This window comes from Crinia signifera, chromosome 6, assembly GCF_055691185.1.
Source record: "Crinia signifera chromosome 6, ASM5569118v1, whole genome shotgun sequence".
Classification (NCBI taxonomy): domain Eukaryota; kingdom Metazoa; phylum Chordata; class Amphibia; order Anura; family Myobatrachidae; genus Crinia; species Crinia signifera.
The window spans coordinates 101,956,343-101,968,664 of record NC_139222.1 but is presented as its reverse complement, the minus strand read 5'-3'; the positions used below and the strand labels follow the sequence as shown (position 1 = coordinate 101,968,664).

The following is a 12,322-nucleotide window of genomic DNA, read 5'->3' as shown; positions in this document are numbered from 1 at the left end:
CAAGCTCCCTTAATGAGGAGACTTACAACAGGTGAGCAGCCTGACACACAAGGCCCAGGGCTAATGGTCTAATTATACAGCAGCTGAACTGCACATTGAGGACACAGGAGTCATGCTGCAGCTCCAGAGTATCAAAACCATATACGGTATGCAAACAGACAGAAATACGTAACAGGAATGACCCACTGCTGTGGCTCATAACACAAGTGAAAATTCCCTAAACCATTAGACCTCCTCCAGCCTGAACCATTGACACAAAGCAGAATGGATCCATGGATTTATCCACTTTAAAGTTAACCCACCCCAAAACGCAATCACAGTCAGAGACGCTCTACTCCAGTCCTCAACGGTTCCCACTAAAATCCTCCATTCATACTGGAGTCTAAACTATTAACAAAACTGGCATTAGACATCGCTGAAGAAGTCTTTCCCAGAATGAAATGCTTGGAACTGGAATGCTATCTCCCACAACACTAACTACCCACCCACTCTGCTACCTTGCTGAAGTGCACTTTTTGATGCCAGCTGCCACAACGTGCATCTGTCAACTTGTATGACAGGCAGTAGCACCAACAGTGTGAAGATCATCTGCTGATAATGTCCTCGTCACCACACATCACATTGGGCTTCCCTTTACAGAGGCTGAGTGGTATCGGCAAACTTACTGCAGCTGTTACATTTGACAGTTGTGGCACAGATACCACCAAGAGTAACATAAAGCGATGTGCGTGGGCGGTGTGGTAAGTCATGAGCATGACATGGACAGCTCAGGGCTCGGTACTCGGGCCAGTAAAATACTGTACTAGAGTGGTACTGTCACATTCTGCACTTTGCCTAATATTGACTCTGAGTGCTGTTCTATCTAGTAGCAGGAAGCGTAGACAGAGAGCACAGCACTTGATGAGTATGCCACCTTCCGAGTGCAGCAGCTGTCAATGAGGGGTATGCAATGCGGCTGGCGAGGGGGTTTGTACGGCGAGGATGGCATTTCCATGCCAAAAACAAGCCATCTTCGCCGTCAAACCCCCTCGCCGTTCCCTCCCCATATTCATGGTATGGGACAAATCCTTGCCGTGAGGATCCTCTTAAATGGTGAGGTTCCCCTCAAATGCAGCGAGTCCCCTGGTTTTACTGCACAAACATTTCCACCTTGTCTCAGGGAACAGATGCAGCGAGTCCACCGCATCTGTGGTGAGTCCCACCGTTTTAATGGTCATGCTCGCCGTTTCAACCTCACCTCAGGGTACAAGCGAGGTGGAAACGGCGAATGAATGGGAGTGAGTTGAATACACCGATGTGAGCTATTGCACTTCTTGCCGTCATAGCTCACTGCTATCGAAGGCGAGAAGTGCAGATAGCTCGCCATCAAGTATTCAACTCACTCCCCTTCACTTGCCGTTTCGACCTCGCTTGTTCCCTGAGGCGAGGTGGAAACGGTGAGTGTGGCCATTAAAACGGTGGGGCTCTACACAAATGCGCTGGACCGTTGAATATACCCAATTGAGTGTAATAGTCATCAGGAAACAGTCTGGCATACAGTGACATGTGTCAGTAAGAATGCAGCAGCAGTATGTACGAAGGTAGGCACATACTGTAGCTGTGGTATGAATATTCTCAGTGCAGAATAGAACCTATTTCATTTCCTTGAAGGACATATGGAAAAGTCGAGAATAAGTTTCAAGAATGGTGAAATGGATTTTATATACTTTTTTTTTTTACATTTGTGAATTGAACAGCTGGGTTTGCAACTACAGCTGCTTTTATACTGTAGCTCAGAATTGAAGGCATTTACATGAATGAAGCGCTCCCATCTGTCTCTGTGTGAAACTGATCATCAGGCCAAATTCAGACCTGATCGCAGGACAAATTTGTTCTCAAATGGGCAAAACCATGTGCACTGCAGGTGGGGCAAACTTAGCATGCAGAGAGAGTTAGATTTGGGTGGGGTGCGTTCAAACTGAAATCTAAGCTGCAGTGTAAAAATCCAGTTGATAAATCTACAGTAAAGAATAGATAGGTCGACCCCACATAGTTGACATACAAAAAGTCAACATTGTTAAAAAGTCAGCAAGGTCAAAAGGAAAACAGTGCATAAGGTTGAAAGGTTCAAAAGGTTGACAGGTTTAAAAGATAAACATGACAATGGTCAACATCCAATATTGTTGACACAAGTTTTTTTTTAATACATTTCTTAAACTTTTCCATAATTTATCATCCATGTGGACTATGATAGGAAATAGTAACTTATGCCGAATGCAGCAAGGGAAGCATGTCCGTGAGGTTTTGGCATTTACACGACTTTGGCTCAGATATGGTGAAGCACACAATAAGACAAAAAAACATGAAAAAAATATGCGTCATTTTTGTGTCGTCTATTGTCTTGTAAACATTTTGACCTTGGGCCAGATGCACACAGCTTCACAAAGTGACAAAATGGAGAGTGATAACCAACCAATCAGCTCCTGCCTCACATTTTTCAAACCCAGTCTGTGACATGGCAGGTAGGAGCTGATTGTCTGGTTGTTTATATAGTAACTCTCCATTTTATCAATAATATGTTCATCTTGCCAGGGCCGCCAATAGGTGGGTGCTGTGGGTACAGCTGTCCCGGGCCCCGGCCTCTCGAAGGGCCCCAGTAGCTCATTTTTCCCACCGCAACCCCCCCTCCCAACTGAATGCAAAAAAATGTGTATTTGCAGGGCGCCAACTAAGCAATTTGCTTAGTGGGCTATTCTGCGTAAGAAAATCGCATCGCATCCCATGTCCCGTTTTAGTGGCGTGCAATGTGATTTTCCTATGTAATTTATTCACTGCTCTCTTGCTGCGGGCGGAGGCAGAGGCCTCCTCTAGCATCCTTAAAAACGGTCTGCTGTATAGGGGCAGCCATTTTCTATGTGTCACTTTTCATTAGCAACAGAAGCCGGGAGAACCGGTATCGGCATGATGCCGAGGGGTAAGGGGGTTGGGGAGTTGTGAACCGTACTGGGAAGTTGTTAACCCTACTGGGGGGGGCGCTGCCAAAATTTGCAGCAGGGTGGCGAATATTTAATAGTTACACCACTGGTTAGATATTCTGGTCATAGTGACACAGGGTGGGATGCTCTAGACCATAATGCAGTAAAAGCCCAGTTTTCCATCGGGGCAGTGCTGCGGTGGGATACTGTGGCTGGGCCGTCACTCTGTGTATGTGCAGAGGGACTCCCAGGTCTCAGACCTGGAAGACTGGGGACGGCAACGCATCGCAAAGGACAGCTCTTATCACAAGAGCTGTCCTTTACGTTACTAATCGCATATGTTAGTGCATATGCGATTAGTAAGAATGCAGTAGCCGGTGGAAAGGGGTGGCGGATCATAGAGCATCCCACCCACAGAGTGGTAAGAGTTAACTTACTACTTTGTCAACACAGACTCTTCATAAATCTGCATGCACAGTGACTCTGAAAGCTTAAGGTGGCCATACACACACAGATTTATCTGCAGATCTGTCTGGTTGGAACAAAAACATGGTTATGGATGAGAGCAAATGACAGTTGACCATTTGCTTGGAAATGCTGGAAAACTGCCAAACTGTCACTCATCCATAACCATGTTTTTGTTCCAACCAGCCAGATCTGCAGATAAATCTTACTAGTGTATGGGCACCTTTAGATTTGGGTTTTTTAATTCTACTTATGTGAAGAAATAAAAGATTTATGTATAAATAATTTTAAAACTTTTGTCCATTGCAAAAAATGGGTTATTTATTTATTTAATGTAATTTATTTTAGCTTGTAATCAGCATCCTAATTGTGGTACTGTAGACTCACAATTTTGAGTAATTCTTGGCTTCCCCAGAAGAGTGGCCAGATCTCCTCATCCCACCTGTAATGAAGCGGGCAGGATAGGAAGATAACACTGGGAGACATGATAGCCTTGTCTTGACCAAGAAGTTGCCTACAGCATTTCCCAAAGATGAGTCTGTAAAAGTATGTGATAAAAGAAATGGTGGCTCGTACCTTGCTGTAGCCCGATGCTGGCACCCCCCCTTGCCGCTCCTCCTTCTGGTCCCTGCCGTTCCTCCTGATCTCCTCTCCTGGACTCCCCGCCGGCGCCGATGCTGCAGTCCTGGTGCCTGTACAATGATGACAGGCACCGGGAACAGCGCAAGCCCAGAATTGATCTCTGTACTGCGCATACCCATGCGGCCAGCTTCTATGGGCTGCTTTGGCAGCAGCCCATAGAAGGGAAATCACAGTCCCGGTGCCTGAACAATACAGATGACAGGCACCAGGATCGGCGCATGCACAGTTCCAACGTAGGCACTGCGCATGCCCTGGGCATCCCAGAGAATGGGATCACCTCCCAATGGAACTGCCTTGGGTGACTGGCAGGTCAGACTTCCAATAGGAAGTCCCTGCCAGTCACAATCACTTAGGCAGAGCACAGTGGCGAAGTTTACCTGAGGGCAGCCCATAGGTAAAAACCACCACTGGATAGCACTGGTATTTGTATGCGGTACATGTAACACTGTAATGTTTGGTAAAATAGGCTTTTTGTGCTGCCACAAATTCCACAACTCCTAAGTAGAAGCTGGCATATGGATTGGGGTCTGCATTTAGCCTTCTTTGACAAGGCACATATTTTACAGAACATACAGATGGGGTAGGTCCCATCCTTGCCGCCAGGCCGCCATGGCGGAGGTTCTGGCGCTCCGATATTCTTCTTGCGCCGGCGTCCGCCAAGGGGCGTGGGTTCACGCCATGCAATACAATCCGCCACCACTGGGTGGCTAATGCTCCATCAAGCTAGAGTCGGAGTGGTATACTGCAATGTGCCAATGGAAACCAGCTATTCGCCGTACGGAGCGCGCTTACAGTATGAGACGCTCGTGCGCGATGAGCCGCTCATAGGAAATGAGACGCTCGTGCAAATGAGTCGCTCGTGAACATCGGAGCGCGCAAAAGGGCTGTGTAGTGTCATGATCCTATACAAACATTTACCTTCACGTAGCCGATGCTGAATATTTTGAACTGTTGGTACTGTGCATAATGTGTATGCAGCTGAAGTCAACTGCCTCCTCCCTTTCCAGGGGTGGAGGGGGTCGACTTGACCTGAAATACAGTACAGTACATCAAATCACATTACAGCGCTAATTCATTAAAGGACCGTCTCAGACGCTGCCGGGACTCGGGTTTCGCCACTGGGGCTGCGGATGCCACAGATTATTATATCAGCACTCTACCGACCATACACATCACTGTGTTGCGTAGTGTACTGTGTAGCTGCACGCGTCTTCATGCAGGAGACCCGTGTTCGATTACGGTGTCAATTTTTTTTTTCTTTTATTCGAATATTTTGTAGAGTGATATTTCTTAAAGCTAGACCATGAAATGTAACAGTTTTAACAAAACTAGACAAATAAAACAGTTAATGTTTTACAGGTCTCCTCACAGATCATACTGTAAGTGAAGTAATTAGCTCCACCTGTGGATCATTTATAATGTGTCAGTCAGTAACGAGTACACCTGTGCCCCAGCTACTGTAGGTGTTCATGAAGTGTTGGTACTGTAGAGTAAGAGGACTTGATTTGGCTACAGTACAGTACCATTGCACTATTGTCTCTTCCAGGGAGTAATGTGTACTGTATGCTGCTGAAGTCAACCGCCTCCTCCCCTCCCCCCAGGGGTGGAGGGGGGTTGAACTGACCTGAAATACATTACAGGACATTACACTACACCGTCTCCTGCAGCGCTAATCCACGATTAGGGGCGGGCCGTCTCAGACGCTGGTCTCGCCAAGGGTAATGTACTGTACTACAGTATACAGTAGCAGCTGAATGACCACTGATAAAAACCAGACATTGTATAACTTCAACGAACTTACTAAATCTACAGTTCCACTGTATACTGTACATGACTGTAACAGTACTGTGTGTAAAGGTAAAATGATCCCTATACGAATCAGTAACTACTGTGAATGTCATAACGGTACTTCTGTAGTTTCACGGTGCCAGTATGGTGCCGTGCGTCGTCATTAACACCAAAATGTGGTGACCGTTAGAACATATACTGAGACGCATTAGCGTCCGTGCCGCTCCAGTATAGTACCCGTGCAGACGCTCAAGCGCCCATGCAAATTTAGACGCCAAGAAAGCCTTATTGGTAACCGGAATTTTTTATGTGTGTTAAAACTACAATACTGTACTAGCCAAAGGCCAGCACCTTTCAACAAAACCAATGAGACGTACAATACAGTACAGTATAATTTAATGTAATGATTCTGTACGCAATGCAATGTAATTTTATTTATTAGTGTGTACACTATCTATAGAACAGTACAGCTTGCTGGATACAGCACAATAGTAGTAAAGTACTTTACTGTAGTACCCTGCTGTAATAACAACTCAGACGCAAAAGCGTCTCATTACTGGAACGACTGTGCAACTGGGTCGCAAGAGCGTCCGTCAGAGACGCTCCTTCGTGTCAAACAAATGCAGCGCCTCTCCGCCCGCGTCAGCATGATCCTCTCCTCCAAAGAGACAGGATCATGCTCGTGCCGGCTGTGTGAGAGAGGCGCTGACTAGGCTTGCCAGGGACAATAAATTATTTACTGTAGTTCCTGCGCTTCATGCACACGCTGCAACATAAATTTTACGCATGCGCAAAGAGGTTTTCAAAAGTGACATCTGGTGGATGATCACTGGTATTGCACTCATCCGGAGACGCCACGGCGAATCGCCAAGCATTTAAAATGTATTGCGATGGCGGGCGCCGTGGCCAGCCATGGCCAGCTGGCGAAACTCTCGCCATAGGTTGCAAGGATGGGACCTGCTCCATCTGTACCTGCCAAACTGGCCTAGCAGGGCTCTCATGCAAGTGAGCATGCTGTGCCATCCCCCCAGCAGTGTCACCCCTAGGCACATGCCTCAGTGAGAAAGCCACCACTGATTTTGCAGTTACATGCTGTAGTTTTTACTAATTGAATGCAGTTATAACCCTTTAACACCATAGCAATAACCCAGGTTGGGTCACTGCTTGGTGTAAATGGGGTAAAAAAAAACCTGGGTCCTGATACCCGGTAATTCAACCGGGGAAATTTTCCGGATTGAACACAGGTGAGACCCGGGTTCAGGGGCAGTGTAAACAGGTAACCCGGGTCATCCGACCTGGGACCTGTTTCCATTAATGGCAACCTCCCAAACCTCCCAATTGCAGCGTCCTTAGGTCAATCCGGAGGTTGAGCAGGGGGCGCATATAGCCTCCGCCGCTGTCCACTGTACTATGCAGACAGCAGCAGATCCGGGGATGAGGTGAATGGGTGTCTGTGTGCGGCATCCATTCCCCTGACGGACGGAGGCTGGGGGCAGCCCAGCAGCATGCCCGCAGCATGTCGATGGAGCCGCAGGGGTCCCAGCTGGGGGATTTCCCCACAGCCTCCGACATCTCCTGCAAGACATTATGCCGGGTGGGGATGCTGCTGCAAATAGGTTGTAGATGCCAGGTTGGGTAGGTTGGGGATTCCGGGTTGGAGCCGGGTCCAAAAACCCAGGTGCGACCCGGTGTTCTGGTGTAAAAACGGTATTGCTGGTTCTTTCTTTTCAGTCATGTCCTTCAGCAGAGAGCTGATTATTGGCGTTGCTCTGGGGAATCATCACAAAGCTGCTCTTTGGCTACAACTGTACCAAATGCTAAGAGCACAGTAGTGCTGAATCATTTCCCAGGGCAATGAAAATAAACAGCTCTATCTGGTGATAAAATGCATGATTGAAGAGCACAGACGGAAGCTACAAGAGTAAAGAAATGTATTTATTCTACAGTTGCAGGAGAGCATTTTAGGAACCAATGAATTAAAATCATTTGCAGGTGAACACCTCCTCGAATCATATTGAGGGATCCATAGGGGTATTGAAGGCTGAAGCATGATTTTTTTATCCCTCAGTATTTAGTCAATGTTTGAATATTTAATGTAGCTTTGTGATAGCGTTGTTTTGATCAGCATATGTTTATCTTCCAGTAATTCCCAGTCAGCCTAATTAGGATGCACATGCAGCTTGGCCCTGGGCGCTTACTCATCACACCAGACAGCAGCTGGAAATATCAGCAATGTCTATCCTTCTCCGAGCTTTTCCTTACTCAGCAAATGCAATGTAGAAATGACTCCAGTCATGAACATCTTTTATAATGTTACTGCATCCACCAGTAATAACTACAGCATTTTATTCCGAATTACAAACCATAAGTAACGCCTGCACTCTGTCATCTACAGAAGTGCTGCTCATTACTACCATCTACTGGTCATCTTTGGTTTTATCTTTAGGTTGCAGGTCACAGACATGAAACATGCCATCCAGCCTTTCATGTGCCTGCTTACTGTAGTGTAGCCTGGAGATCTATATTTTTGGGATCATTAGAACCTCAGTTTGTTCTGATTTTAGTCGTTGTCAAATGCGGGATCTGATTTCAAACACAAGGGCTCAGTTTCTAAAAACAGGAAAATGGCTCCCGGATACAGCCACTAGCCAAGCCTCTAGCAATCCCAAGAGTACTGTGCTGTCACTGTCTGCAGCACATGCTATACAGTATGCAGAGCAAGACTCGCACAGAACTCTTCCAAGGTTTATATATACACATATATTTTTTTTTTTATTATTAATCATGAAAATGTGTATAGTATTTACAGTAAAATAAAAAAAATAAAAAAGGGTAGCATTGGGGGACCCTTTTAACATGGTCAGCAGCAGTACACAGAGGGATCCTACTATGGTCCTGTAATCTAAATGATTACTAATTTTGAAAACTAGTTTAAGGATTTTAGCTGCTAGTAAAATCTCCCTGAAGCTAGTTTTCAAAAGTAGGATGCCCCCGCGAGGCCATGCTCCCATTTTTGCTGCTGTGGGGGCATGCCCAGCGTCTCTGTGAGTTGCTGGACATGCCCCCTGTGCACAGTGTCTATTCACGTGTGACAGGAGGGACTTTAAACAACCCCCCCAAGGGCGTAACTACCATAGGTGCAGGGGGGCAGCTGCTATGGGGCCCAAAGCTGAGAGGGGCCCACTTTGCATGTCAAAGTATCATGTGCTATATGCATTTTTCAGAATTAGGTGATGAATCGGGGCCCTTACAAACTTTTGCTATGGGGCCTACATGTATCTAGTTACGCCACTGCGGGCCCCCCCCCCCGACCCACCGTGGAACACTGCCGGCTGTCTCCCATGTAGGCCCCGCCCCCTGACATTTCCGGATGTGCATATGTGCGGTCTGAATTTTAATTGAGAGGTCCCCAGAAACTGGGAGGACTGGGTGGGTTTGAGGGGCAGCAGGAGAGTTTTGTAAAAGCCTGATCTAAATTGCAGTGTAAAAATAAAGCAGCCAGTATTTACCCTGCACAGAAACAAAAGTTCTGACCTAATACATGTCTAAGGGTTAACATGTATTAGGTCGACAGTAAATAGGCTGATCACCGTTGATAGACATGGATTAGGTCCACATGAGCAATTGGTCAATACCATCAAAAGTTAAACATTGCAGTGGTCGACACAGGAAAAGGTCAACATGAGTTTTTCAAGAGTTTTTTTAATCTTTTCATTACCACACACATGGACTATGGTTGGGCCCAAAGCATGTTATTTCAAGCGAGCCATGCGAGGGGCCACTATTTATTTATTAACAGTTTCTTATATAGTGCACACATATTCCGCAGCCCTTTACAGAGGATATTTGAACATTCACATCAGTTATATTTCAAACCTCCCAGCGCTGGTGAATTGAAGGAAAACAGTGACTTTTCGTACTCCCTACTTTCACATTATACGGCTTGGAGAAATGGGAGGAGGAGAGAAGGAATGTCTGTTGTGCATTTTTTTTATCTGTTTAACATTTTTTGGGGTCATTTTCATTTTTTTAACGAAGTGTTCTTTGTCTTTTGTCTGTGGCATGAGTATCAGAGATTGTTCTTAACTTATTTTTGTCTTTTTCTGTTTTGCCTGTCCTATTTGTTTCTATTTGTCAGAATAGCTAGTGGCATGAAAGGGGATGAGGACAGAGATAGTGAGGAGGAGGTAGACGTTCCCTCAAGGAAGCAGAGGAGGGGGCGGGGGGGGGATTTAGGATGTCAGGTCACTAGCCTATATGGAAATACAAAATCCAGCTGCAATGTCTCTTTCTTTTCTGAGGAAAATTGTGCTCTAGTATCCAGCATTACAGTATATTATATGAAGAAATAACACTGTAAGTTTGGTTTTAGCATGACTTATTATAGGTGACTGTCAAGATCCAGATAATTAAACAGACATTCTTACCAGCAAAGTGCCTGTCCAGACTCTCCCTGCATCTCAAGCCAGGGCGCTGTCAGCGTTCTTTGTGCTGTGCGGCTGTCTCACAATCTTCACTGTGTTCATCAGGCACCGCTGAGTCCGCGGCTGTGCAGAATGTCTCCCCTCTCTTGCTGGCTGGCAGTTCTCAGCTCCCTGTGGCCTCCCAGTCCACCGCCATTGCTCCTGGCCACAAGCATGGTGTGTACAAACAAACTTTCCTGCCAGAGCCAAACATGGGGGCTGCCATGTTTTCTACAGTCACCTGTTCTTCTGAGCCAATCATGTGAGATCTATTTCCCTGTCATACTTTCTCAGCCAATCCCTGCTTCCCAGTGGATATAAGTATGCTGGGAAATCTAGACCTAATTGCTAGTGCTTCAGTTGTCTCCTGCTGGTATAGTTGTGTCTCTCAGATTCAGTGCGCTTACTTCTAGGTATTCCAGCTCCTGTGATCCTCTGCCCAGAGAAGACACTTACCTCAGCGCAGTCCTGCATAGCTATCGAAGTTCCGCTATCGTTCTTGAGCTATTGATGTTCCGCCATCATTCCTGAGCTACCGATGTTCTGCCATCGTTCCTGAGCGATCAATGTTCTGCCATTACACTCGTCATTGGTTATACCATTGTTCCTGCATTCATCTCTGGAACCCACACTAACGTACTCCTCTGCATACTGTGCTTAGCGGCTGCTGCCACATTAAAGAACTGCATCAGTGTTATCACTGCACCTGTTACCATACCAGTGTATGCAGCTATTGTGTCACCAATATCTGAATGTGTGACTGAACATTACTCTGTATTCAAATTGCCAAGATACAAATCTTTCACTGCTGCTACCATCTGATTGCGTGACTAATAAAAGACTGTGCTTTTTCCAACTGCTTCCTCCGTTCTGGTTATGCCACTGGTCTAACGCCAAGTACCATATTCTGGTTTCATGCACAAAGGTCTCATTAAACCTCCCCGGTTTATATATTGGTCAGAACCAACGCCTGTGGTCTTCATCACTCATACTCAGACCGCAGGCATGACAGTGACAATATAATGTGCTGTACCACAAGCCAGGTTTCGGATGTTTGCAGGGGTTCTGGTATAAATGGTAGACAAAAGGTCAACAGTGAGTAGGTCAACACCTAAAAATGGTCAGCATTGGGATTGCCTTGGGGCCCCAAAAAAACCCAGGCCCCATAGCAGTTGCATACTCCGCACCCTCTGTATGGTTGCTATAGATCTTTGCCCTTAAGTTAAAATCATTTAGCCTAACAAGGTGAAGATTTAATTAGCCATGGGGTTTAACACCTGGAGCTACTCAATTATTAGCTAAGTTCCCTGTGAAGTAAACCCATGGCTAATGCGCATTATCCCTGTGAGGGTGCATGAACACAGATTTTTCCTCACAGCTCCTGAGGCTTGAGTATTATTATAATTATCATCATCATCATCAACATCAGCATCAGAAAGCGTAAATTATTTTTTTGCTGTAAAGATACACATTAGCATAGACTGTACCACCTATAGTATAACATTCCACTGGTGTTAATGGACTTAACCCAGGTGTTAAAGCGGAGGGGAACTGGGTGGAACTGATAAACAACCAGCCAATCAGCTCCTACCAGTCATTTTTCAAACCCAGCCTGTAACATGGCAGGTAGGAGCTGATTAGCTGGTTGTTTATCACTCTCCATTTTATCACTTTTTGAAGCTTTGTACATCTGCCCAAGGTGAGAGGCAGAGACACAAAGAGGTGGGGATGCTGCTGGAGGGACACAGGGCCTGGAGCTACTATGTGTATAAGCAGGACTAGGGAAGCCAATCCCGGAGCATTTTTTCAATCCCGGAATTCGGGATTGAAAAATGCCCAATCCCGGGATTCCCGGGATCCCGGGATTGGCTTCCCTAATTTAAAAAAACCCGCCCGGGCCGCCCCGCATATACACTTACATGGGCGGTGCGGCCGGGGAGCCGGGTGGCTGGGCAGCTGGGCGGCTGGTACGGGAGGGCGGCTGGTACGGGAGGGCGGCTGGGCGGCTGG

General features: G+C 46.4%; 1 protein-coding gene across 1 annotated transcript in view; it reads right to left on the bottom strand.

Annotated features, from left to right (window-relative positions):
- Positions 1-10,502, bottom strand: part of CIMIP1 (ciliary microtubule inner protein 1) — a 57,081-nt gene extending 46,579 nt beyond the window's left edge. Inside the window, exon 1 of the mRNA XM_083145426.1 lies at positions 10,277-10,502. Coding sequence (XP_083001552.1) covers positions 10,277-10,308 — 32 coding nt within the window. The 5' untranslated portion in view covers positions 10,309-10,502. The remainder of the gene's footprint in view (positions 1-10,276) is intronic.
- Positions 10,503-12,322: the final 1,820 nt, after the last annotated feature.